This window comes from Salvelinus alpinus, chromosome 30 (assembly GCF_045679555.1).
Source record: "Salvelinus alpinus chromosome 30, SLU_Salpinus.1, whole genome shotgun sequence".
NCBI lineage: Eukaryota > Metazoa > Chordata > Actinopteri > Salmoniformes > Salmonidae > Salvelinus > Salvelinus alpinus.
The window spans coordinates 36,865,359-36,890,472 of record NC_092115.1 but is presented as its reverse complement, the minus strand read 5'-3'; the positions used below and the strand labels follow the sequence as shown (position 1 = coordinate 36,890,472).

The following is a 25,114-nucleotide window of genomic DNA, read 5'->3' as shown; positions in this document are numbered from 1 at the left end:
ATCCAGTTGGTGGCGACGATACACGTTTTTGCGCGTAGTTCGCAATTTAGTTAGTTCGCAAAGAAGAAGAAGATGAAACTGAATTCACTTCCGCTGGCAACCAAAAGCAGTCAGACGTGAGGGATGTCAAAGAAAATTGAATGTGGAGAGAAGAGACGATTCAGAAACAGGAAAGGAACCGTTTGACAATACTCTATTTATAGAACAAAGATAATTTAAGAGTTCGTGGGAAGAATTTAAATAGACATTTCTAAAATAACACATTTTTAGCCAAATCTCCTGTTTTGTGGGTAAAAACGAAAGAGATGGGGACAAGAGCTAGTCGTTTACAAGAGGACCCAGTGTCTTCGGCTTTCGTCAAAGATGGCATAAAGCGCGATTCCTATCGACGACCCCGCTGCAATAGGCCCGCCAGTCTTAAGATAGACTTTTTGGGGAGTTTTGACGATTCGGAGACCAACCGTAGCCGATCGGAGGAGGGCAGCGATTCGGACATAGGGCAACAGGCGAGCGCCGTTGGAAGCCCCGCCGACCACAACAGCCACCCATCCATCAGCCAGTCATCACCAGCGGAAGACAACAGCGAATGCAAGCGCGAGGAAGACGGTAATAGCAGTCCCGAGGGTGCTGTCAACGGGGAACATCTGCCTGGAGAGGAGACAGGCCGCGTGTCTCACCGCACTTTCTCTGAACGTTTACCCGGTAATCGACACTCTAACGGGCGCAACGTCAGAATGAGAAGCATCAATCAACGCCCGGTGTCAGAGGCTTGGATTGGCCTCTACCGTGTCAACAACCGACATGGTGACAACCCTTTTTGTGTTTTGTTATGTATTGTTTTATTAAGTTGCAGTTCCTATTCACTTTTGGCAGATTAAAATCCTGTACACGGCATCATTTAGACAGTCAGTCAGTGTGAACAAAAACACAAATGTACCCTAGGTAGCAACGTTAATTGGCTTGGGCGCAAACATCTGTTATAGCTAATATGTGAGACGTGACACATTCGCCAGACTTACTACTGAAACGGCATTCTTGGAGGAGTGATTTTCTCTCGTGCATACAAGCTACTTGACTTACAGCTGAACCCATTGTATTAAGTTGTGACTATCAGGCTGCTGTGTCGTTCCACCTCAAAAAGCACAAGAAAGAGAATTGACACCCACCATCTCAGATTGTCCTGAAATGTTTTCTGTAGTTAGAGACAGAGGATGGGATGCTTAGGATGTCCCTACGCAATGGAAGTTTACATTTTAAATGGTTATGGTAAGGGTTATGCTTAAGGTTTGGGTAGAGGTTAATGTTATAGTTTATGGTAGTGACGTCCCAGTAAAAGTTTGCTAATAGTTTTTATTAGAAGTATGAATTTCAGCACCCTGCAGAAGGACCACAGTTGTACAGTTGTTCTTCCATTCCTCTCTGCAGTTCCTCTCAAGCTCTGTCAGGTTGGATGGGGAGCGTCGCTGCACAGCTATTTTCAGGTCTCTCCAGCGATGTTCGATCGGGTTCAAGTCCGGGCTCTGGCTGGGCCACTCAAGGGCATTCAGAGACTAGTTCTGAAGCCACTCCTGCGTTGTCTTGGCTGTTTGCTTAGGGTCGTTGTCCTGTTGGAAGGTGAACATTCACCCCAGTCTGAGGTCCTGAGCGCACTGGAGACAGTTTTCATCAAGGATCTCTCTGTACTTTTCTCCGTTCATCTTTCCCTCGATCCTGACTAGTCTCCCTGCCTCTGAAAAACATCCCTACAGCATGATGCTGCCACCACCATGCTTCACCATAGGGAAGGTGCCAGGTTTCCTCCAGACGTGACACTTGGCATTCAGGCCAAAGAGTTCAATCTGGTTTCATCAGACCAGAGAATCTTGTGTCTCATGGTCTGAGAGTCCTTTAGGGACCTTTTGGCAAACTCCAAGCGGGCTGTCATGTGCCTTTTGCTGAGGAATGGCTTCCGTCTGGCCACTCTACCATAAATTTGGGGAGTGCTGCAGAAATGGTTGTCCTTCTGGAAGGTTCTCCCATCTCCACAGAGGAACTCTGGAGCTCTGTCAGAGTGACCATCGGGTTCATGGTCACCTCCCTGATCAAGGCCCTTCTCCCCCGATTGCTCAGTTTGGCCGGGCAGCAAGCTCTAGGAAGAGTCTTGTTGGTTCTAAACTTATTCTATTTAAGAATGATGGGGGCCAATATGTTCTTGGGGACCTTGAATGCTGCAGAAATTTTTTGGTACCCTTCCCTAGATCTGGGACTCAACACAATCCTGTCTCGGAGCTCTACGGACAATTCCTTCGACCTCATGGCTTGGTCTTTGCTCTGACACGCACTGTCAACTGTGGGACCTTATATAGGCAGGTGTGTGCCTTTCCAAATCATGTCCAATGACTTGAATTTACCACAGGTGGACTCTAATCAAGTTGTATAAACATCTCAAGGATGATCAATGGAAACACGCTGCACCTGAGCTCAATGTTGAGTCTCATAGCAAATAGCCTGAATATTTATGTAAATAAGGTATTTCAGTTTTTTATTTTTAAGACATTTACAAAAATGTCAACTTTTTTTGCTTTGTCATTATGGGGTATTGTGTAGATTGTTGGGGGGGGGGGAAAATGACTTAATCAATTTTAGAACAAGGCTGTAACGTAACAAAATGTGGAAAAAGTCAAGTGGTCTGAATACTTTCCAATTGCACTGTATGAGATCATCAAATTATATTTTGCTCTTAAACACACTGAGGCTTGGTGATTATCGAGGGGGAGATTGTCGGAAAGATTTTTCAAATAACCTACTGTGAGGAACTATAGTTTTAATATCTTTATATTGTCATTCACAATGGATGTAAAAAAAAAAAAAGAAATTGTTTTTTAAAATACTTTGACTTTACTACATTGCTGCGCAGCAGGCCAGGTACTTCTATGTGTGCTCAGGCGCCCACGCTCCCTCATCATTAACAGGACAGAGAAACTAGACACATGCTCATTGCTCACATGGACCACTCCAAACAAAAGACAATTTTTAAAAATTGACAACTCGTCAATTATGGTTATGAAATAAACCAAAACTTGTTTCAGGTTGTGTAGCATGTTGTGAACTCTGCAAACAACATTTCCACTCCGAGAATGAGATCGGTAAATGACTGTAATTAATTCATGCAGGAACAGAAATTGATGTAACCAAATTACGGGGATTAACTGTACATGTACTACTGGTGGCATGTAATGGGGAATTTATAAAAAATAAGCTTCCCTTATAGTCATAGGCCTACGAAACAATCCACAGCTATTTTTTTTTAAAGAAGCTTTCACATATGGCCAGGTCCTGACTGACAAGGAAGAATCTCACAGTGTAGGCCTACATTATTAATCAGACAGATGGACAGAAGTGATTGTATGTCAGTGAGACCCCTACCCAAACCAAGCTTTGGATTTATTTTCCCACGCGCCATTAATCCAGCCCCCAAGCAAGTCTAGGAAATGGGTCAAAGTCCTCACATGGGCACAGCTGACAGCAGGGCCAGAGAGGGAGGGGATATGTAGGCCAACTGGGCACACACTTCCCCCATGTCGTCCCACCCCTGAGGCTGGACTCCTCTTGTTATGCATGTTGTCTGGTGGAATGATGATGACTGGAAAACTAATCATGAGTTAGTTGACCTGACATTGTCAGGATGATACTCAAATCACACAAATGTCAACATCTAAAGACCCATGGCATTTTTTTATTTTTTTATTTTTTTTATTTCACCTTTATTTAACCAGGTAGGCTAGTTGAGAACAAGTTCTCATTTGCAACTGCGACCTGGCCAAGATAAAGCATAGCAGTGTGAACAGACAACACAGAGTTACACATGGAGTAAACAATAAACAAGTCAATAACATGGTAGAAAAAAAGATAATCTATATACAATGTGTGCAAAAGGCATGAGGTAGGCAATAAATCGAATAATTACAATTTAGCAGATTAACACTGGAGTGATAAATCATCAGATGATCATGTGCAAGAAGAGATACTGGTGTGCAAAAGAGCAGAATAGTAAATAAATAAAAGCAGTATGGGGGGTGAGGTAGGTAAATTGGGTGGGTAGTTTTACAGATGGACTATGTACAGCTGCAGCGATCGGTTAGCTGCTCGGATAGCAGATTTTTAAAGTTGTTGAGGGAGATAAAAGTCTCCAACTTCAGAGATTTTTGCAATTCGTTCCAGTCGCAGGCAGCAGAGAACTGGAAGGAAAGGCGTCCAAATGAGGTTTTAGCTTTAGGGATGATCAGTGAGATACACCTGCTGGAGCGCGTGCTGCGGGTGGGTGTAGCCATCGTGACCAGTGAACTGAGATAAGGCGGCACTTTACCTAGCATAGCCTTGTAGATGACCTGGAGCCAGTGGGTCTGACGACGAACATGTAGCGAGGGCCAGCCGACTAGGGCATACAGGTCGCAGTGGTGGGTCGTATAAGGTGCTTTAGTAACAAAACGAATGGCACTGTGATAAACTGCATCCAGTTTGCCGAGTAGAGTGTTGGAAGCTATTTTGTAGATGACATCGCCGAAGTCGAGGATCGGTAGGATAGTCAGTTTTACTAGGGTAAGTTTGGCGGCGTGAGTGAAGGAGGCTTTGTTGCGGAATAGAAAGCCGATTCTTGATTTGATTTTGGATTGGAGATGTTTGATATGAGTCTGGAAGGAGAGTTTGCAGTCTAGCCAGACACCTAGGTACTTATAGATGTCCACATATTCTAGGTCGGAACCGTCCAGGGTGGTGATGCTAGTCGGGCGTGCGGGTGCAGGCAGCGAACGGTTGAAAAGCATGCATTTGGTTTTACTAGCGTTTAAGAGCAGTTGGAGGCCACGGAAGGAGTGTTGTATGGCATTGAAGCTCGTTTGGAGGTTAGATAGCACAGTGTCCAAGGAAGGGCCGGAAGCATATAGAATGGTGTCGTCTGCGTAGAGGTGGATCAGGGAATCGCCCGCAGCAAGAGCAACATCATTGATGTATACAGAGAAAAGAGTCGGCCCGAGAATTGAACCCTGTGGTACCCCCATAGATACTGCCAGAGGACCGGACAACATGCCCTCCGATTTGACACACTGAACTCTGTCTGCAAAGTAGTTGGTGAACCAGGCAAGGCAGTCATTAGAAAAACCGAGGCTACTGAGTCTGCCGATAAGAATATGGTGATTGACAGAGTCGAAAGCCTTGGCCAGGTCGATGAAGACGGCTGCACAGTAATGTCTTTTATCGATGGCGGTTATGATGTCGTTTAGTACCTTGAGCGTGGCTGAGGTGCACCCGTGACCGGCTCGGAAACCGGATTGCACAGCGGAGAAGGTACGGTGGGATTCGAGATGGTCAGTGATCTGTTTGTTGACTTGGCTTTCGAAGACCTTAGATAGGCAGGGCAGGATGGATATAGGTCTGTAACAGTTTGGGTCCAGGGTGTCTCCCCCTTTGAAGAGGGGGATGACCGCGGCAGCTTTCCAATCCTTGGGGATCTCAGATGATACGAAGGAGAGGTTGAACAGGCTGGTAATAGGGGGTGCGACAATGGCGGCGGACAGTTTCAGAAATAGGGGGTCCAGATTGTCAAGCCCAGCTGATTTGTATGGGTCCAGGTTTTCCAGCTCTTTCAGAACATCTGCTATCTGGATTTGGGTAAAGGAGAAGCTGGGGAGGCTTGGGCGAGTAGCAGCGGGGGGGGCGGGGCTGTTGGCCAAGGTTGGAGTCGCCAGGAGGAAGGCATGGCCAGCCATTGAGAAATGCTTGTTGAAGTCTTCGATTATCACGGATTTATCGGTGGTGACCGTGTTACCTAGCCTCAGTGCAGTGGGCAGCTGGGAGGAGGTGCTCTTGTTCTCCATGGACTTTACAGTATCCCAGAACTTTTTGGAGTTAGAGCTACAGGATGCGAATTTCTGCTTGAAAAAGCTGGCCTTTGCTTTCCTGACTGACTGCGTGTATTGGTTCCTGACTTCCCTGAACAGTTGCATATCGCGGGGGCTCTTCGATGCTATTGCAGTTCGCCACAGGATGTTTTTGTGCTGGTCGAGGGCAGTCAGGTCTGGAGTGAACCAAGGGCTATATCTGTTCTTGGTTCTGCATTTTTTGAACGGAGCATGCTTGTCTAATATGGTGAGGAAGTAACATTTAAAGAATGACCAGGCATCCTCAACTGACGGGATGAGGTCAATATCCTTCCAGGGTACCCGGGCCAGGTCGATTAGAAAGGCCTGCTCGCAGAAGTGTTTTAGGGAGCGTTTGACAGTGATGAGGGGTGGTCGTTTGACCGCGGACCCGTGGCGGATACAGGCAATGAGGCAGTGATCGCTGAGATCTTGATTGAAGACAGCAGAGGTGTATTTGGAGGGCAGGTTGGTCAGGATAATGTCTATTAGGGTGCCCATGTTTACGGATTTAGGGTTGTACCTGGTGGGTTCCTTGATGATTTGTGTGAGATTGAGGGCATCAAGCTTGGATTGTAGGACTGCCGGGGTGTTAAGCATATCCCAGTTTAGGTCACCTAACAGAACAAACTCTGAAGCTAGATGGGGAGCGATCAATTCACAGATGGTGTCCAGGGCACAGCTGGGAGCTGAGGGGGGTCGGTAGCAGGCGGCAACAGTGAGAGACTTATTTCTGGAGAGATTAATTTTTAAAATTAGAAGTTCGAACTGTTTGGGCATAGACCTGGAAAGTATGACAGAACTTTGCAGGCTATCTCTGCAGTAGATTGCAACTCCTCCCCCTTTGGCAGTTCTATCTTGACGGAAAGTGTTATAGTTGGGTATGGAAATCTCAGAATTTTTGGTGGCCTTCCTAAGCCAGGATTCGGACACGGCAAGGACATCAGGATTGGCAGAGTGTGCTAAAGCGGTGAGTAAGGCAAACTTAGGGAGGAGGCTTCTGATGTTGACATGCATGAGGCCAAGGCTTTTTCGATCGCAGAAGTCAACAAATGAGGGTGACTGGGGACATGCAGGGCCTGGGTTTACCTCCACATCACCCGAGGAACAGAGGAGTAGTAGGATGAGGGTGCGGCTAAAGGCTATCAAAACTGGTCGCCTAGAGCGTTGGGGACAAAGAATAAAAGGAGCAGATTTATGGGCGTGGTAGAATAGATTCTGGGCATAATGTGCAGACAGGGGTATGGAGGGGCGCGGGTACAGCGGAGGCAAGCCCAGGCACTGGGTGATGATAAGAGAGGTTGTATCTCTGGACATGCTGGTCTCAATGGGTGAGGTCACCGCATGTGTGGGGGGTGGGACAAAGGGGGTATCAGAGGTACGGAGAGTGGAACTACAGGGTCCATTGCAAACCAAAACAATGATAATGAAAACTAGCCTGAACAACAGTATGCAAGGCATATTGATATTTGATGATGGACAAGTTGATTTGATCTTCTCCCCGCTTTTGTTTGTCTAATGTTTCGTCGTTAATCATGCGCATGTTTTTGTCATCCCATCCCCAGATATCCGCTGTCCGTTCTGCTCCAAGTCTTTCTCGGGGGGCAAGATTGAGAATCACCTGTTGAGCTGCCTCACATCTCCACCTCTCCCTTACAACAGTGAGTATGAGTGCACCAAAAACTCAGAGCAGAGGCCTGTTTCATTTGTTACAAACAAAAGAGGCTCTTTACATTCACCCAGAGAAAGGGTTGACATTGTATGGTAAACAGTGGTGTTATAGTGGTGGCAGGTAGCCTAGCGGTTAGAGCGTTGGGCCAGTAACCGTAATGTTGCTAGTTCAAATCCCCGAGCCGACAAGGTGAAACATCTGTCTGTGCCCTTGAGCAAGGCACTTAATCCTATTTGCTCCAGGTTTACCTTTGAATGGCAGACCCTGGCCGTGACCCCATTCTCAGAGGGATATGGAAAAAACACATTTCCAAATCACACGCATTAATGCACACTTGTACATGTTTGAAATAGGACAAATGTAAGCACCCACCAAATCATTATATTTACAGTCTATTACACAAACAGTAGCATATATGAAAGTTCAGGCATAATGTGTGTTTGAAAGTATGTATGTTAAAAGTCCCTTCCCTGCCCCCTGGGTTTGTGATGACACTTTAACGTCTATCTGTCATGTCTGTGATGTGTGTGTGTGTGTGTGTGTTGTGTTCTCAGCGGACGTGCTCAGTAAGGACAGCGGTGAGTGTTCCATCTGTCTGGAGGAGCTGCAGCAGGGAGAGACCATTGCCCGGCTGGCCTGCCTATGTGTCTACCACAAGGGGTAATAGCACTAGGCCTTTTCACACGCATTGTTTTTAACATTGGGCTAACTTAGCCCCAGGCTATGACTGACCCTGGGTTAGCTTGTCCTGTGTTCACCAAGCATTTGTTAACATGGGCTAAGCTCTAGCTCAGGACCAAGCATTCACACTTCTCAAATCCTTGGGCCAGTGGTTCCCAAACTTAAATATATATTTTTTAAGGAGCTCAGTCAGGCTTACTCTTGAAAGTTGTAATATTACAATGCACAAGGTGCAATTTTCGAATCAGCAGTTTTCCTCATGTAATTGCAGACCAAAGAAAGAGCTATTCATAACTTGTCAGAAATGTCTAGATCAACTAGCCCATTTCAGCTGACGTTATTTAGCTAGGTTTTTTAGCCCATTGATTTTGTTGTTGTTTGAGTCACTCAGATATCACATGAACACACAAGACATGGCAAAGCTTGTAGAATTGCAGGAAATTAGCTTTAAAACTGCAAAATTTGATCTCCACCCCATGGCAAAATGCATAGAATAGCAGGAAATAAGCGTTAAACCTGCAAAATGTTCTCTCTGCCAACAAGAAGGGTGTGAACAGTCTGTCATGGACAGTGCTTGTGCCCATCTCAGCCACGTGACCAATGCGTACTAGGGTCACTCTGAAATGTTGTTTTTTGCCATCATTGTAAGCCTGCCACATACAATACATTTTTTGTCACAACCAGGCTCGTGGGAAGCTCTTATAGGACCAATGCACAAATAATAATATAATAATAATCAATAATTGGGCTCTTTGTTCAACCATTTTACACAAAATCCACTCTCACATAGGTACGTGGTTGCAAAGGGCATCAGTGTCTTAATCGATTGGTCGAATCGATTGGTCGAAGTGTTTCAACTTATTTTTACATATATAAACAGTGTTTGAATAAAATCAACTACATAAGCACTGAGCTTGTCTGATGCTTTAAGCACACTGTCTGATTAAATAATGAAAACACACAAATGACTCAAGAAAGAGCCCGATGGTCACACTGTGTTAAAAAAAATGACAGTGATTGCCTGTGTGACTGGCACACGTTGTCTTGCTCTCCTCTCTACTGCAGCGAAAAGGAACCACAGCAGAGCAAGTGTTTATTGCGCTGTCCTTGCTGAAGCTGCAACATTTCAGCCATTTTGTTTTTTTTACTTGTTTCTGACTGAAAAGTTCTGTTACCAAAATCCCTAATTTGGAAAAACATTCCCTCAACCCTTGCTCTCTTTACATGAAACATGTAAGCATTGCATGCATGTGACCAATAGGGCCTGACCTATAGCCTATCATAATTACAACAATAAATTGGTTATAACAAACTCTGAACACAGTAACACATGACAGCTAAATGTATGTGGAGGAAGTGAAAAAGAAACTCGGAAACAGGCAAATGTTTACTGGTTGCTCAGGAGGGAAAGAGGAAGTCAGGTCTGTGGAAGACATTTAGCATTTGAAAAAGGAGGGTATAAGAGCAAGGGTTGCGTGAGTATTGTGTGTATTTTTTCGGACCATTTGAAACCGTGTAAACAACACAAAATAAACAAGTGTACCGGAGAGTCTTTTCTAACGGGGAAAAAAGATCTATAAAGCCTTTATTACAGCAGACCTAAAAACAATTGCATGCGTTCGTGAATTGTAGTTTATGTATCATTTAGGCTAATTATTCATGAATGTCTCGTATGCGGTGTGATGGCATGGACGAATGAATGATTGATTGATACAGTAGCCTGTATATTGAAATGTAGGCTTACCGTAATTTCCGGACTATAAGCCGCTACTTTTTCCCACGCTTTGAACCTCGATTCATGCCGCCAAAAAACTGAGCACCGTCACATAATGTGACGTAAATCGAGCACGCTCAAACTTCCCATCATGCCAGTGGGTCCTGACAGCGTGGAGCATTGTCAAAAAATCCACTATCATCAACGGGTTTCAAAAGGCTGGACTGCTGCGTGTTGAAGAGGGCAGCATGAGCTCAGTGGGGAATTTGCCTCCGGATGAAAGTGACGAGAGCGACAATGAAAACGATCCAACATCGGATGAAGCAATTCTGAGGCTATTCAACTCCGACACCGAAGGAGATGACTTCAGTGGTTTCAGTGCACAGGAGGAGGAAGATAGTGACCAATGACTTTCTTGGTAGGCTACTGTTTACTGCTATTTTTAAAATTTTTGTTACAAGCCGTGTTTCGTTAAAGCCTATTTATTTTTGTTACAAGCCGTGTTTCGTTAAAGCCTATTTATTTTTGTTACAAGCCGTGTTTCGTTTAAAGGCTGTGTAAAGTTCATTTGTTTCAATGTACCGGTAGGCACCTGCGGCTTATAGACATGTGCGGCTTATTTATGCACAAAATATATATATTTTTTTTTATTCAGTGGGTGCGGCTTATATTCAGGTGCGCTTAATAGTCCAGAAATTACGGTAAGTAAGTTATGGTTTTAAGATCAAACAGTACGCGCTCTTAGGCCTACAGCTCGATGGTGGTTATACAAGGCTACTATACAAAGCCTACCAATGATAACGACCACTTATTACTATAATGATAATCATAATAATTGTAATAATAACAATAAGGAGATCAAGAAAAAGGAGGGTATAGGAGCGAGTGCTGCGTGCATATGTGTGACAAACAGGTGCTGTTAGATTACAATATTTTTGTTCTGCCTGTTTGGATCAGTGTAAACAATATATTTATAAGTAATACCAGTCTGTTCTAACAAAATAAAATGGTAAAGCAACCAAATCTGTGAAATTGCTTTATCCAAAATTTTGCCTTTGCATTTATTTTTTTGAACCTTTATTTAACTAGGCAAGTCAGTTAAGAACACATTCTTATTTGCAATGACTGCCTACCAAGCATGAGGCTTGGTGCTCACGGAATCAGTAGGGTATTACACAAACAGGCAACAGAAGCAAAATCTGTCTTATTTCTGCAGATATATATGGATGATTTATAAAGTCCAGCACATTTAGCAGTTAGGCTATTGATTATTAACCTAATTAAGTTGGGGTTTCCTGTCTCCTCAATTTTCAATTAAGCTAAGGCAAGGGCTTTTTCTCCTCGTCTCTGCTGCTGCCTCCACCGCATTGTTCTCAATCACAATATGCTGGTTAAATTTGCTATTTTGCACATAGGGGAAGGCGCCAATTCTACTGCGCACTGAATATTATTTCAGAACCACAAACAGCGAACTTATCCAATGCGGGAGAAAGCACATTTGTTATAAAATATTAGATTTTAGTGTTGCACCGTTATTTTTCCATAATATAACCATATACAATTTCAGTATCACATATCTTAGTGATGGACTGTGTCATCCCCGTGGCCTCCGCAATGGATTAGTTCACTGAGACAGGCGCGAATCAGACAGTCTTGTGCACCATAATAATTTTTTTTTAATGGAAGTGCAACTGCTCGACTAGAGAAACCTCGGTCGACCAACAGCCTATCAACCAAACAATCGACCAGTCGACTAAATGGGGTCAGCCCTAATAGCGATATCCAAATAAATGTCAATAGAAAAGCTATGAAAACAGACGTAAAGGGAGTGTTTTCTGCCCTTCCAGCTGTAGAGTTTGTGGCATCAATTGGCTAGCTAAGTGAGAAGACATTAGCCAGTGCAAGCAACCATTTATGTTAGCCATAGCAACCAATGTTTTTGCTTTGATTGAAGTTGTTTATTTTTGTCAGGTTTTTGTCCTCGGATGGAAGGGTGAAATAGTATAAATGTACTTGTCAAAATTGCGTGCAGAACGAATCACAAGCATATGCAAAGTAAGTGAAAGTGCAGCTTTTGTGATTGGACAGTGAATATTCTATGTATTGTTCTTGACCCTGTTTCATGCTGACTATTTTCGCACCATGTTTCCCCGTAAAACCAGAGCAGGGCCAGCTAGCTCTGGGCTAAGGTGTTGGTGCCAGCCCCTTAGCCCATCTTTACAAAAAAAGATTGCAGTTTTGAGACTGCAGTAAAAGTGCAATAACTGCAGCTGATTGTGATATTTTGGACGCAGTATTGCAGAATAACTGTAACTGTAACTGCAGTCACACTGCAAAATTACATTTTTTTCCCCTTCTCTTGGACGTGGTATTTGCAGCGTAATGCAGTTATACTGCACTCTGACTGCAATCTTTTTTCATAAGGGCAGAGCTAAGGAGGCTAGTCCTGAGACGCGATAGTCGTCTCCGGTACGCGTCCTCTTCATTTGAATGGGTTGACAGAAATTTGAGAAATTGCTTGAGCTGCGCTGACATTCAAAAAGTATGAAAGCCAATGGTACAATATTCTAGAACACTGCTGTGCGTACGAGAACATGTTTTGGACTACGATAAACTCTTTTGCCCTGGGCTGAGGTGCAGTGTGAACGTGCCTACTGAGGATTTAGTGCCTTCAGAAAATATTCATACCCCTTGACTTATTTCACATTTTGTTGTGTTAGTGTGAATTCAAAATGGATTACATATTTTATTTTTGAATCAATTGACCACAATACCCCATAATGACAAAGTGAAAACATGTTTTTAGTAATTTTTGCAAATGTACAGTGGGGAGAACAAGTATTTGATACACTGCCGATTTTGCAGGTTTTCCTACTTACAAAGCATGTAGAGGTCTGTCATTTTTATCATAGGTACACTTCAACTGTGAGAGACGGAATTTAAAACAAAAATCCAGAAAATCACATTGTATGATTTTTAAGTAATTAATTCGCATTTTATTGCATGACATAAGTATTTGATACATCATAAAAGCAGAACTTAATATTTGGTACAGAAACCTTTGTTTGCAATTACAGAGATCATACGTTTCCTGTAGTTCTTGACCAGGTTTGCACACACTGCAGCAGGGATTTTGGCCCACTCCTCCATACAGACCTTCTCCAGATCCTTCAGGTTTCGGGGCTGTCGCTGGGCAATACGGACTTTCAGCTCCCTCCAAAGATTTTCTATTGGGTTCAGGTCTGGAGACTGGCTAGGCCACTCCAGGACCTTGAGATGCTTCTTACGGAGCCACTCCTTAGTTGCCCTGGCTGCGTGTTTCGGGTCGTTGTCATGCTGGAAGACCCAGCCACGACCTATCTTCAATGCTCTTACTGAGGGAAGGAGGTTGTTGGCCAAGATCTCGCGATGCATGGCCCCATCCATCCTCCCCTCAATACGGTGCAGTCATCCTGTCCCCTTTGCAGAAAAGCATCCCCAAAGAATGATGTTTCCACCTCCAAGCTTCACGGTTAGGATGGTGTTCTTGGGGTTGTACTAATCCTTCTTCTTCCTCCAAACACGGCGAGTGGAGTTTAGACCAAAAAGCTCTATTTTTGTCTCATCAGACCACATGACCTTCTCCAATTCCTCCTCTGGATCATCCAGATGGTCATTGGCAAACTTCAGACGGGCCTGGACATGCGCTGGCTTGAGCAGGGGGACCTTGCGTGCGCTGCAGGATTTTAATCCATGACGGCGTAGTGTGTTACTAATGGTTTTCTTTGAGACTGTGGTCCCAGCTCTCTTCAGGTCATTAACCAGGTCCTGCCGTGTAGTTCTGGGCTGATCCCTCACCTTCCTCATGATCATTGATGCCCCACGAGGTGAGATCTTGCATGGAGCCCCAGACCGAGGGTGATTGACCGTCATCTTGAACTTCTTCCATTTTCTAATAATTGCGCCAACAGTTGTTGCCTTCTCACCAAGCTGCTTACCTATTGTCCTGTAGCCCATCCCAGCCTTGTGCAGGTCTACAATTTTATCCCTGATGTCCTTACACAGCTCTCTGGTCTTGGCCATTGTGGAGAGGTTGGAGTCTGTTTGATTGAGTGGGTGGACAGGTGTCTTTTATACAGGTAACGAGTTCAAACAGGTGCAGTTAATACAGGTAATGAGTGGAGAACAGGAGGGCTTCTTAAAGAAAAACTAACAGGTCTGTGAGAGCCGGAATTCTTACTGGTTGGTAGGTGATCAAATACTTATGTCATGCAATAAAATGCGAATTAATTACTTAAAAATCATACAATGTGATTTTCTGGATTTTTGTTTTAAATTCCGTCTCTCACAGTTGAAGTGTACCTATGATAAAAATTACAGACCTCTACATGCTTTGTAAGTAGGAAAACCTGCAAAATCGGCAGTGTATCAAATACTTGTTCTCCCCACTGTATATAAAAAATAAAATAATCTCAGTTATAGGTATCCACACCCCTGAGTCAATACATGTTAGAATAACGTTTGGCAGCGATTACAGCTGTGAGTCTTTCTGGGTAAGTCTCTTAAGAGCTTTGCACACCTGGATTGTGCAACATTTGCACATGTATTATTTTTTTTAAATCTTCAAGCTCTGTCAAGTTGGTTGTTGATCAGTGCCAGACAGCCATTTTCATGTCTTGCCATAGATTTTCAAGCCTATTTAAGTGAAAACTGTAACTAGGCCATTCATGAACATTCAGTGTCATCTTGATAAGCTTACTCCAGTGTATATTTGGCCTTGTGTTTTTTGTCCTGCTGAAATGTCAATTTGTCTGTTGGAAAGCAGACTGAACCAGGTTTTCCTCTAGGATTTTGCCTGTGCTTAGCTGTATTCCGTTTCTTTTTATCCTAAAAAAAGCTCCCTAGTCCTTGCTGATGACGAGCATACTCATAACATGATGCAGCCACCACTATGCTTGAAAATATGAAGTGGTACTCAGTGACGTGTTGGATTTGTCCCAAACATAACGCTTTGTATTCAGGACAAAAGGTACATTTCTTTGCCACCTTTTTTGCAGTATTACTTAAGTGCCTTATTGGAAACAAGATGCATGTTTTGAAATTGTACAGATTTCCTTCTTTTGTCATTTAGATTAGTATTGTTGAGTAAATACAATATTGTTGATCAATTATAAGTTCTCTCTTATCACAGCCATTAAACTCTGTAATTGTTTTATAGTCACCATTGGCCTCATGGTGAAATCCCTGAGGGGTTTCCTTCTTCTCCGGCAACTGAGTTAGGAAGGACACCTGTATCTTTGTAGTCACTGGGTGTATTGATACACCATCCAAAGTGTAAATAATAACTTCACCATGCTCAAAGGGGTATTCATCATCTGTTTTTTGTTTTTTACCATTTACCAATAGGTGTCCCTGGTCTTTGTGGTTGAACATGTTTGAAATTCACTGCTTGAGTGAGGGACCTTACAACTATCTGTATGTTTGGGGTACAGAGATGAGGTAGTCATTCAAAAATCATGTTAAACACTATTATTGCACAGAGTGAGTCCATGCAACTTATGTGACTTGTTAAGCAAATGTTTACTCCTGAACTTATTTAGGCTCGCCATAACAAAGGGGTTGAATACTTATTGACTGAAGACATTTCAGCTTTTCATTTTTAAATAATATGTACACATTTCTAAAAACATAATTCCACTTTGACATTATGGGTTATTGTGTATAGGCCAGTGACACAAAATCTCATGATGTGGAAAAAGTCAAGGAGTGGTGAATACTTTCTGAAAGCACTGTACATGTGGCCCAGGAGACAAAGGGTGAACAAAGCACAGATCTGTGCAAAAAGTTGTGATGCAATCATGAGTTGCATTCGTTGGAACTCTCATTTAGTAATATGCCTTCCGGTCTATGTGAAATGACATGGTTATTTTGTCACTGCTTACTGCGAAAACAAATCCTGTAATGTTTTTCTCCCACAAGTCATCTTTGATATCACTAAAAGCTCCATTGAATAATTTAAGAATTGAGAGAGTTGTTCATTGACTACTGCTCAGTGTTCAACACCATAGTACCCTCCAAGCTCATCACTAAGCTCAAGACCCTGGGACTGAAGACTTCCCTCTGCAACTGGATCCTGGACTTCCTGGCGCGCTGCCCCCAGGTGATGGGTAGGGGGTAGGCAACAACACATCCGCCACGCTGACTCTCAACACGGGGGCCCGTTAGGGGTGCATGCTTAGTCCCCTCCTGTACTCCCTGTTCACCCATGACTGCGTGGCCACACACGACTCCAACACCCTCATTAAGTTTGTTGACGACAAGACTGTGGTAGGCCTGATTACCAACGATGATGAGACGGCCTATAGGGAAGAGGTCATGATCTGGCAGTGTGGTGCCAGGACAACAACCTTTCGTTGTCCAGAAAATGTTCTGACGTGTCAAATGTTGGTGGTTCATCTTGTAGTATGAGCGGTGCCTCAACGCGATTGGACAAGGACTGCAGCTAATAGCCAAGGAGCACTCAACATGTGAGACCAAAACAATGATGGCGAAGAAGAAAGCAACAACAACGAGCAGGTTGTCACTAGTTGCCACAGTCAAAATTGTCTATATCGTAAAAAAAATCATAACCTAAACCTTTTGCTTAACCTTAAATTATCAGTGTAGTTAAGGTTAAGTTTAAAATCAGATTTTAAAGAAGAGAAATTGTAGAAATAGGCGGGGTTTAGCCTTAATTATGACAGATTGGTGGAGCTGTGGAGAGAATGCAGCTGCCTTTTTCAATATTAAATGTTTTCACCTCCAATTCCCTCAAGAATATAAGTCCAGATTGTCCACGTCGGCCCAACCATTTGCGGGTCCATATTCTTCACTTCCGTCTCTTAAAAATAAAAATAAAAAATGTTTCTGCACATAATAATGTGCACACTTATAAACCAACTCGCTGTTTGCGTGTTGGCAGGATCAAGTAGGGAATTATTGTGTAATGTGAGCACCCACGACCTGGGGTTGAGAATGGACAGAATTAAAGATTTGAGACATGGCCATGCTCACAGTTCCCGATTTCCAAGTTAAGATTTTAGAAGTTGTATAGTGTATGCCCAGCATAAGGAATTAACATGGTCCACCCACACCTTCACAGTCATGAAGAGGCTGAGAAGATTTGTCAAGGGCCCTCAGATCATCAAAAGGTTATACAGCTGCACAGTTAAGAGCATCTTGGCTGACTGCATCTCTGCTTGGTGGCAACTGCTTGGCATCCGACCACAAAGCGCTAGAGGGTAGTGCATACGGCACAGTACATCACTGGGGCTGAGCTCCCTACAATCCAGTCTATACCAGGTGGTGTCAGAGGAAGATCCTAAAATGTATCAAAGACTCCAGCCACCCAAGTCATAGACAGTTTTCTCTGCCACGGCACGGAAAGTGGTACCGATGCACCAAGTCTGTAACAGCTTCTACCCCCAAGCCATAAGTCTGCTAAATAGTTAGTCCGAGTAGCTATTTGGTTATCTGCATTGACCCCCTTTGCTCTAACTCTTAAATCTTCACATATGCTGCTGCTACTACTTATTATCTATCCTGTTTCCTGTCACTTTGCCCCTTCCCATATGTATACTGAACTAAAAATATAAACGCAACATGCAACAATTTCAACGATTTTACTGAGTTACAGTTCATATAAGGAAATCAGTCAATTGAAATAAATTCATTAGAACCTAATCTATGGATTTCACATGGCTGCACAGGGACGCATCCATGGATGGGCCAGGGAGGGCATAGGGCCCACCCACTTGGGAGCCAGGCCCACCCGCTGGGGACCTAGGACATCACCAGCTGTCCTGGTGGCTGGTCTCAGATGATCCCGCAGGTGAAGAAGCCGGATGTGGAGGTCCTGGGCTGGCGTGCTTACACGTGGTCTGCGGTTGTGAGGCTGGTTGGACATAGTGCCAAATTCTCAAAAATTACATTGGAGGTGGCTTATGGTAGAGAAAGGAACATTCAATTCTCTAACAACAGCTCTGGTTGATGTTCCTGTAGTCAGCATGCCAATTGCGCACTCCTTCAACTTGAGACATCTGTGGCATTGTTTTGTGTGACAAATCTGCACATATGAGTGGCCTTTTATTGTCCCCAGCACACAGTGCACCTGTGTAAAGATCATGCTGTTTAATCAGCTTCTTGATATGCCACACCTGTCAGGTGGATGGATTATCTTGGCAAAGGAGAAATGCTCACTAATTATTGCAGAAAATATGAGGGAAATAATATTTTTGTGCGTATGGAAAATTTCTGGGATCTTTTATTTCAGCTCATGAAACATGGCACCAACACTTTACATGTTGCGTTTGTTTTTTATTCAGTATACAGTACCCCATGCATATACTGAGTATACAAAACATTAAGAACATGACAGACTGACCTGGTGAATCCAGGTGAAACTATGATCCCTTATTGACGTCACTTGTTAAATCCACTTCAATCAGTGTAGATGAAGGGAAGGAGACAGCTTAAAGAAGGATTTTTAAGCCTTGGTACAATTGAGACGTGTGTGTGTGTGTGTGTGTGTGTGTGTGTGTGTGTGTGTGTGTGTGTGTGTGTGTGTGTGTGTGTGTGTGTGTGTGTGTGTGTGTGTGTGTGTGTGTGTGTGTGTGTGTGTGTGTGTGTGTGTGCCATTCAGAGGGTGAATGGGCAAGGCAAAATATTTTAAGTGTCAAAAACTTCAACGCTGCTAGGTTTTTCACGCTCAACAGTTTCCCGTGTGTACATGGGCCAGCATCTCTGTGGAACACTTTAGTCACGTTGTAGAGTCCATGCCAGACGAATTGAGGCTGTTCTGAGGGCAAAGGGGGGGAGGGGGGTGCAACTCAATATTAGGAAGGCGTTCCTTATGTTTAGTACACTGCTCAAAAAAATAAAGGGAACACTTAAACAACACAATGTAACTCCAAGTCAATCACACTTCTGTGAAATCAAACTGTCCACTTAGGAAGCAACACTGATTGACGATAAATTTCACATGCTGTTGTGCAAATGGAATAGACAAAAGGTGGAAATTATAGGCAATTAGCAAGACACCCAGCAGCAGGACCTCTACCTCCGCCTTTGTGCAAGGAGGAGCACTGCCAGAGCCCTGCAAAATGACCTCCAGCAGAAAGGCGGAGGTACAAAGGCGGAGGTAGCGGTCCTGGTGCTGGGTTGTTGCCCTCCTACGGCCTCCTCCACGTCTCCTGATGTACTGGCCTGTCTCCTGGTAGCGCCTCCATGCTCTGGACACTACGCTGACAGACACAGCAAACCTTCTTGCCACAGCTCGCATTGATGTGCCATCCTGGATGAGCTGCACTACCTGAGCCACTTGTGTGGGTTGTAGACTCCGTCTCATGCTACCACTAGAGTGAAAGCACCGCCAGCATTCAAAAGTGACCAAAACATCAGCCAGGAAGCATAGGAACTGAGAAGTGGTCTGTGGTCACCACCTGCAGAACCACTCCTTTATTGGGGGTGTCTTGCTAATTGCCTATAATTTCCACCTTTTGTCTATTCCATTTGCACAACAGCATGTGAAATTTATTGTCAATCAGTGTTGCTTCCTAAGTGGACAGTTTGATTTCACAGAAGTGTGATTGACTTGGAGTTACATTGTGTTGTTTAAGTGTTCCCTTTATTTTTTTGAGCAGTGTATTAATGTTTGGTATACTCCGTGTATAGCCAAGTTATTATTTATTTTTCTATTTTTCCTCTCTGCATTGTTGGAAAGGGCCCATAAGTAAGCGTTTCACATTTTTATTTTTATTTGATTTTTGATTTTGAAGAACACTTGTGGGAGCATCAAGCAGTGAGCGGCTATAACCTTATTTTCTTTACCAGAATGACCTAACCTTATCGCAAGTCATTCACCTCTGTTTGACTAAGAGGTATTTTAAGGTGTGAACCTCCTTTTGAAAGAAATACAGTAACCACAAAATGTGTTTCTAATCCGGCTGTCTCACAGTGAGTCAGTCAGCTGCCTGTACCATGGTCAGAGTTAAGTCCCACCCTGGGACCACAGATGGGATTGAGTTATGTAACTTAAACTGCTGTAATACATATGTTCTGCATGGTCCAGAATAAGTGATAATCCAAAGGGAAAACAGCCATTCCATTTCTGTATGTCTCATTACATGTCTTTGTGTCTCTCTTTCTCTGTCCAGCTGTATTGACTCCTGGTCCAAGGTGAAGCCATGCTGTCCCGAACACCCTATTGATTGACTCATGGGTCACATGTCCTGCTCAGGGACACACCTGACTCAGGTACGTACGTGTTCATGACCCCATTTATTCCAACCCCATGATGTCACGCTAGCCAACAGGGTAGAAGTTAGTGTGGACAAAATATTATGTGAAATAGGAAGTTACATTCCAAGTGTGAGGAAAGTATAAATATTTGATGTACTTTTTTCCCCCACAGGAGACTGCAATGTTTCTATAATTGCAGCAAATATATTACAGCAAAGAAAAATACCAGAGGCAAGCCTCCTAATTTTACTGACCCAGACACAGCCCCAAAAGGATGCGACCGCAGACCACTTTTTTCTCTTCGACCTGGTTCAGTCCATTTGAGCTGGTTCAGTCTGTTTGAGCTCACCTCAGACCACTTTAACTACCGCTGGAATAGACAGACACCTCTCCTCTGTGAACATAGCCCAAACTATAAACTGCTGCACTCCAGAAAAACGGTAAATCGATATATTATCATACCAGGTTGACAGTCCCGTGAAAGTCCTTTTTAACTCGAGGAGGAGAGGAAAAATTTGTGTTTCTGTTGTCCCATGCATTCCTCTTCCCCTAATGTGGACTTTTCCATATGGGATAGGTCATTTTTGTCTTTTATGATGTAGCAAAACAATATTGGGTAGAGATTCACGTTCCAGTGAATAAATGTTTCTGCCCATAAAAGATAACCATCCCAGCTCTGAAAATGTTAACTGTTCATGCTTAAATATTGCAATGCATTGTTTTTTATAGCCCGATGTTGGAAAGCAGGGCTTTATTTTGTGGATGGGTTTGCTGTAGTAGTGATTGTAGGTGGTTTTCTATTGTCACCATGATACATTTCAGGAGAAGGATGGTGGGTGTGAGTTGATTGTGGAGTTAAAAGCGGATGATGTCAGTTTGTGTGGTTGGTTGGTGCTGAACCCACTGTGTTAGCGCCTTTTACCGCAGCTACAGTAGGTTGTTGGCATTTCCCAGGCCATAGTACTGGTGTCATGCCCATACTAAGCACTTTTTACCCCAAGGCTGAACTTTCTTCTCAGATAAGGTGTGCTTGATTGAACCACAGTTGCTAATTTAGTAACACCAGTAGTGTGTGTGTGTTTATATATGTGTGATAGCGGTGTGGACGAATGGGGACAGTCAATGTCCTGGATGACAGCGCCCGACTCTGGACAGCAGAGGCGAACTGCAGACTTCTCACTGGTTGTGTAAATGAGAGGTGTGTGTGTGTTCTTTGTGCCCTTATACCCTCTGGGTGAGATTGTTTTAACCCTAGCGTTGTTACATGTCATTTCAGCAAGCCATGACACCCACCATCTTAGATTGTTCTGAAATCGTTTCTGTAGTTAGAAACAGATAAGTGTTCCTGAATACTTTCCTGACACTACTTGTCTGTCACAGAGGACTGATACTACAGTGCCTCGGAAAGTATTCAGACCCCTTGACTTTTTCCACATTTTGTTTCGTTACAGCCTTATTCTAAAATGGATTACATTTTTAAAAATCCTTAGAAATCTACACACAATACCCCTTAATGAAAAAGCTTTTTTTTTCTTTTTTTTATTGCGAAAGAAAATTTGTCAACAGATAACTTACGTATTCAGACCCTTTGCTATAAGACTTGAAATTGAGCTCAGGTGCATCCTGTTTCCATTGATCATCATTGATGTTTCTACTACTTAATTGAATTTACCACAGGTGGATTCCAATCAATTGGACATGATTTGGAAAAGCACACACCTGTCTATATAAGGTTCCACAGTTGACAGTGCATGTCAGAGCAAAAACCAAGCCATGATGTCAAAGGAATTGTCCGAAGAGTTCGAAGACAGGATTGTGTCGAGGCACAGATCTGGGGAAGGGTACCAAAAAATGTCTGCAGCATTGAAGGTCCCCAAGAAAATAGTGGCCTCCATCATTCTTAAATGGAAGAAGTTTGGAATCACCAAGACTCTTCCTAGAGCTGGCCGCCCGGCCAAACTGAGCAATCGGGGAGAAGGGCCTTGGTCAGGGAGGTGACCAAGAACCCGATGGTCACTCTGACAGAGCTCCAGAGTTTTTCTGTGGAGATGGGAGAACCTTCCAGAAGGACAACCATCTCTGCAGCACTCTACCAGTCATGCCTTTATGGTAGTGGACAGATGTATGCATCTCCTTAGTAAAAGGTACATGACAGCCAGCTTGGAGTTTGCCAAAAGGCACCTAAAGACTCTGACCATGAAAAACAAGATTGAACTCTTTGACCTGAATGCCAAGCGTCACATCTGGAGGAAACCTGGCACCATTCCTACATTGAAGCATGGTGGTGGCAGGATCATGCTGTGGGGATGTTTTTCAGCAGCAGGGACTGGGAGACTAGTCAGGATCAAGGCAAAGATGAACGGAGCTAAGTACATCAGAGATCCTTGTTGAAAACCTGCTTCAGAGTGCTCAGGACCTCAGACTGGGGAGAAGGTTCACCTTCCAACAGGACAACGACCCTAAGCACATAGCCAAGACAATACAGGAGTTGCTTCCGGACAAGTCTCTGAATATCCTTGAGTGGCCCAGCCAGAGCCTGGACTTGAACCCGATCGAACATCTCTGGAGAGATCTGAAAATAGCTGTGCAGCAACGCTTCCCATCTAACCTGACAGAGCTTGAGAGGATCTGCAGAGAAGAATGAGAGAAGCTTCCCAAATACAGGTGTGCCAAGCTTGTAGTGTCATACCCAAGAAGACTCGAGGCTGTAATCACTGCTAAAGGTGCTTCAACAAAGTATTGAGTAAATGGTCTGAATACTTGTGTAAGTGGAATATTTCAGTTGTTTTTTTGTAATAAATTAACAAATGTCAACCACAAAAAATGTTTGCATTGTCATTATGGGGTATTGTGTGTAGATTGAGGGGGGAAAAATGTTCATCGATTTTAGAATAAGGCTGTAACCTAACAAAATGCGGAAAAAGTCAAGGGGTCTGAATACTTTCCAAAGGCACTGTATATACTTGTTGGGACTGGTGGGGGGTCAGTGCCTGGCTTTTGACCATTCCTTTTGATTCCTCATGTCTAACTCATTGTTTGAAGAAAGTGTGGCCCAATTCAGATGTTAGGTACTATATTGAATAAATATTATAAGAATCCTATAAATGAAAATGCCCAATTTGGATGCAATCAATTAGCTTTCAAAAATATAATGTTGCACGAATGCTAATCTTATGTTTCTAACAGAAATTATTTCAGAACAAACTATGATGGTTGATGTCTACCCTCTTTCCTCTGCTTTAGGAACAAAGTAGCACTGTGGTCGTTCCAGCAGCACTATGATCGTTCCAGCACAACTATGGTCGTTCCACCTTTTTAAGGTGGAACGACCATAGTGCTACTTTGTTCCTAAAGCAGTGTGATTAAAAACATACTGCTACGATGACTTGGCCCTCCTCTCAGTGAGACCAACCCGTCCTGTCGTGCTGAAGGCATGTGGTGGTGTGTGGGTCATCGTCCCCCTGCCTCTCTCGCTCTGTCTGGGGTGTAGTCCGGAATGTTGGACCAGGCCCTATGCACTTGTCTGGCCATCTGGCTGCGTTCATGTCAATGTGAGGGATGATGTATTTTAGGGCATGATTACGCCATGAGGCATCTGCCTCGCCTATCCCATGCTTCCCATCGCTGGAGGCAATGAACAGCTGATGGGGGGATTTGTTGTATTAAGCCACCACCCTTCCCCATAAGAGGATTTTTAGACATTGTATTATTACCATATGTGTTAAAAAAAGCTACCGTTGCCTGTGTTGGCTGCCTTTGCCTGGTGAGAGGTTTGTGTCTGTCCAGGCTCCTATGGTGTAGTCTAGTCTGAGGATCAGTGGTGACGCTACAGTGAGTTTATCAAAGTATGGGCAGACTGCTGTAGACCAGCATGAGGATCAGTCCTGTTCAGCATTCCTATTGGATGATCTCCCAGAGTTCTTGCACCACATCCTGCACTCTGAGGTGCTACGACCTGTCGTGCCCTGGCAGCCCTGTGCATGTTACTCTTTCCACTTCAAAAAAGAAACAATTTCGCCAAAAGAATGTATGTCTGTGTAACTGAAACAGTGGGAGGGGATGTGTGTGAAAAAGAGGAATTGATCATTAGACCTAAATGTACTTTTTTTGTGTGTGGTGAATATGATGAATAATTATGTTGTTGTGTACATTGAGGGGGGGGGGGGGGGGTGGGCGAAAGGGTTGTCAGTAAAAATCTGGACAATCTGAAGCCCCAAATGTTACTTTACTACTCTCCCTTTTTAACTGTGTGGTGCAATACCTCAATTTTTACAAATGCTATTACTTGGCAGCATAGCTATTCTCCAAGGATGATATTTTCTATGTATTGTATTCTTGGCGTTTAATCACAGGGTTCTGTTCCTCCTAGACGCTGAGCTTTGTGACGGTTATGCTGATATATTCAATGAGAATGTTTAAGGTCACCACAGCGATATCTGCATCCCAAGATATGGACAATCTGCCTTCTCTTTGGTATAATAGAACAATTATGTGTATTTATTAAAGTGTAAATATGTATTGCAGTTCAAACTGGCTTGGTCTTTGTCTGTTCATTTTACTGTTTCTAAGCTCCAATCTTTTGTATGTCTCAAAGTTGGTTTTATATGTATTTTTTACAATAAATATACTTTTGAGCCCTGTTTTGTCAATGTCCTTGTTTAGGTGTTTGAGGACTGTTAATAACTGTTTCATGGCATGTTTGTTAATGGTCTTTGCCAAATAGGCAATGCTGACTGCTGTGACAGATTCACAGTTATCTACTGTAAATGACTAGCATACATGGAAACTAGCATACATTTTTTTAAATTTTAAACCATGGTGAAATGTTATATTCCTTCCTGCATTCATTGGATTTAAAAAAATATGGTACTGGTTACTCAATCCTTTAAAGGCGTC

General features: G+C 43.5%; 1 protein-coding gene across 2 annotated transcripts; it reads left to right on the top strand.

Annotated features, from left to right (window-relative positions):
* Positions 1–74: 74 nt before the first annotated feature.
* LOC139560672 (E3 ubiquitin-protein ligase znrf1-like) lies at positions 75–24,858 on the top strand. 2 transcript variants are annotated; one of them, XR_011672014.1, is made up of 6 exons: positions 103–804; positions 7,460–7,555; positions 8,121–8,226; positions 20,134–20,233; positions 20,391–20,658; positions 24,588–24,858. XR_011672014.1 is itself a non-coding variant. In XM_071377673.1 (5 exons), exons 1-4 carry the CDS (start codon positions 306–308, stop codon positions 20,189–20,191), a joined length of 759 nt encoding a protein of 252 aa, XP_071233774.1. In that variant the 5' UTR covers positions 75–305; the 3' UTR covers positions 20,192–20,233; positions 24,588–24,858. The 2 variants fall into 2 exon arrangements, 1 of the variants encoding a protein (XP_071233774.1); XM_071377673.1 differs by lacking the exon at positions 20,391–20,658 and having other exon boundaries at positions 75–804.
* Positions 24,859–25,114: the final 256 nt, after the last annotated feature.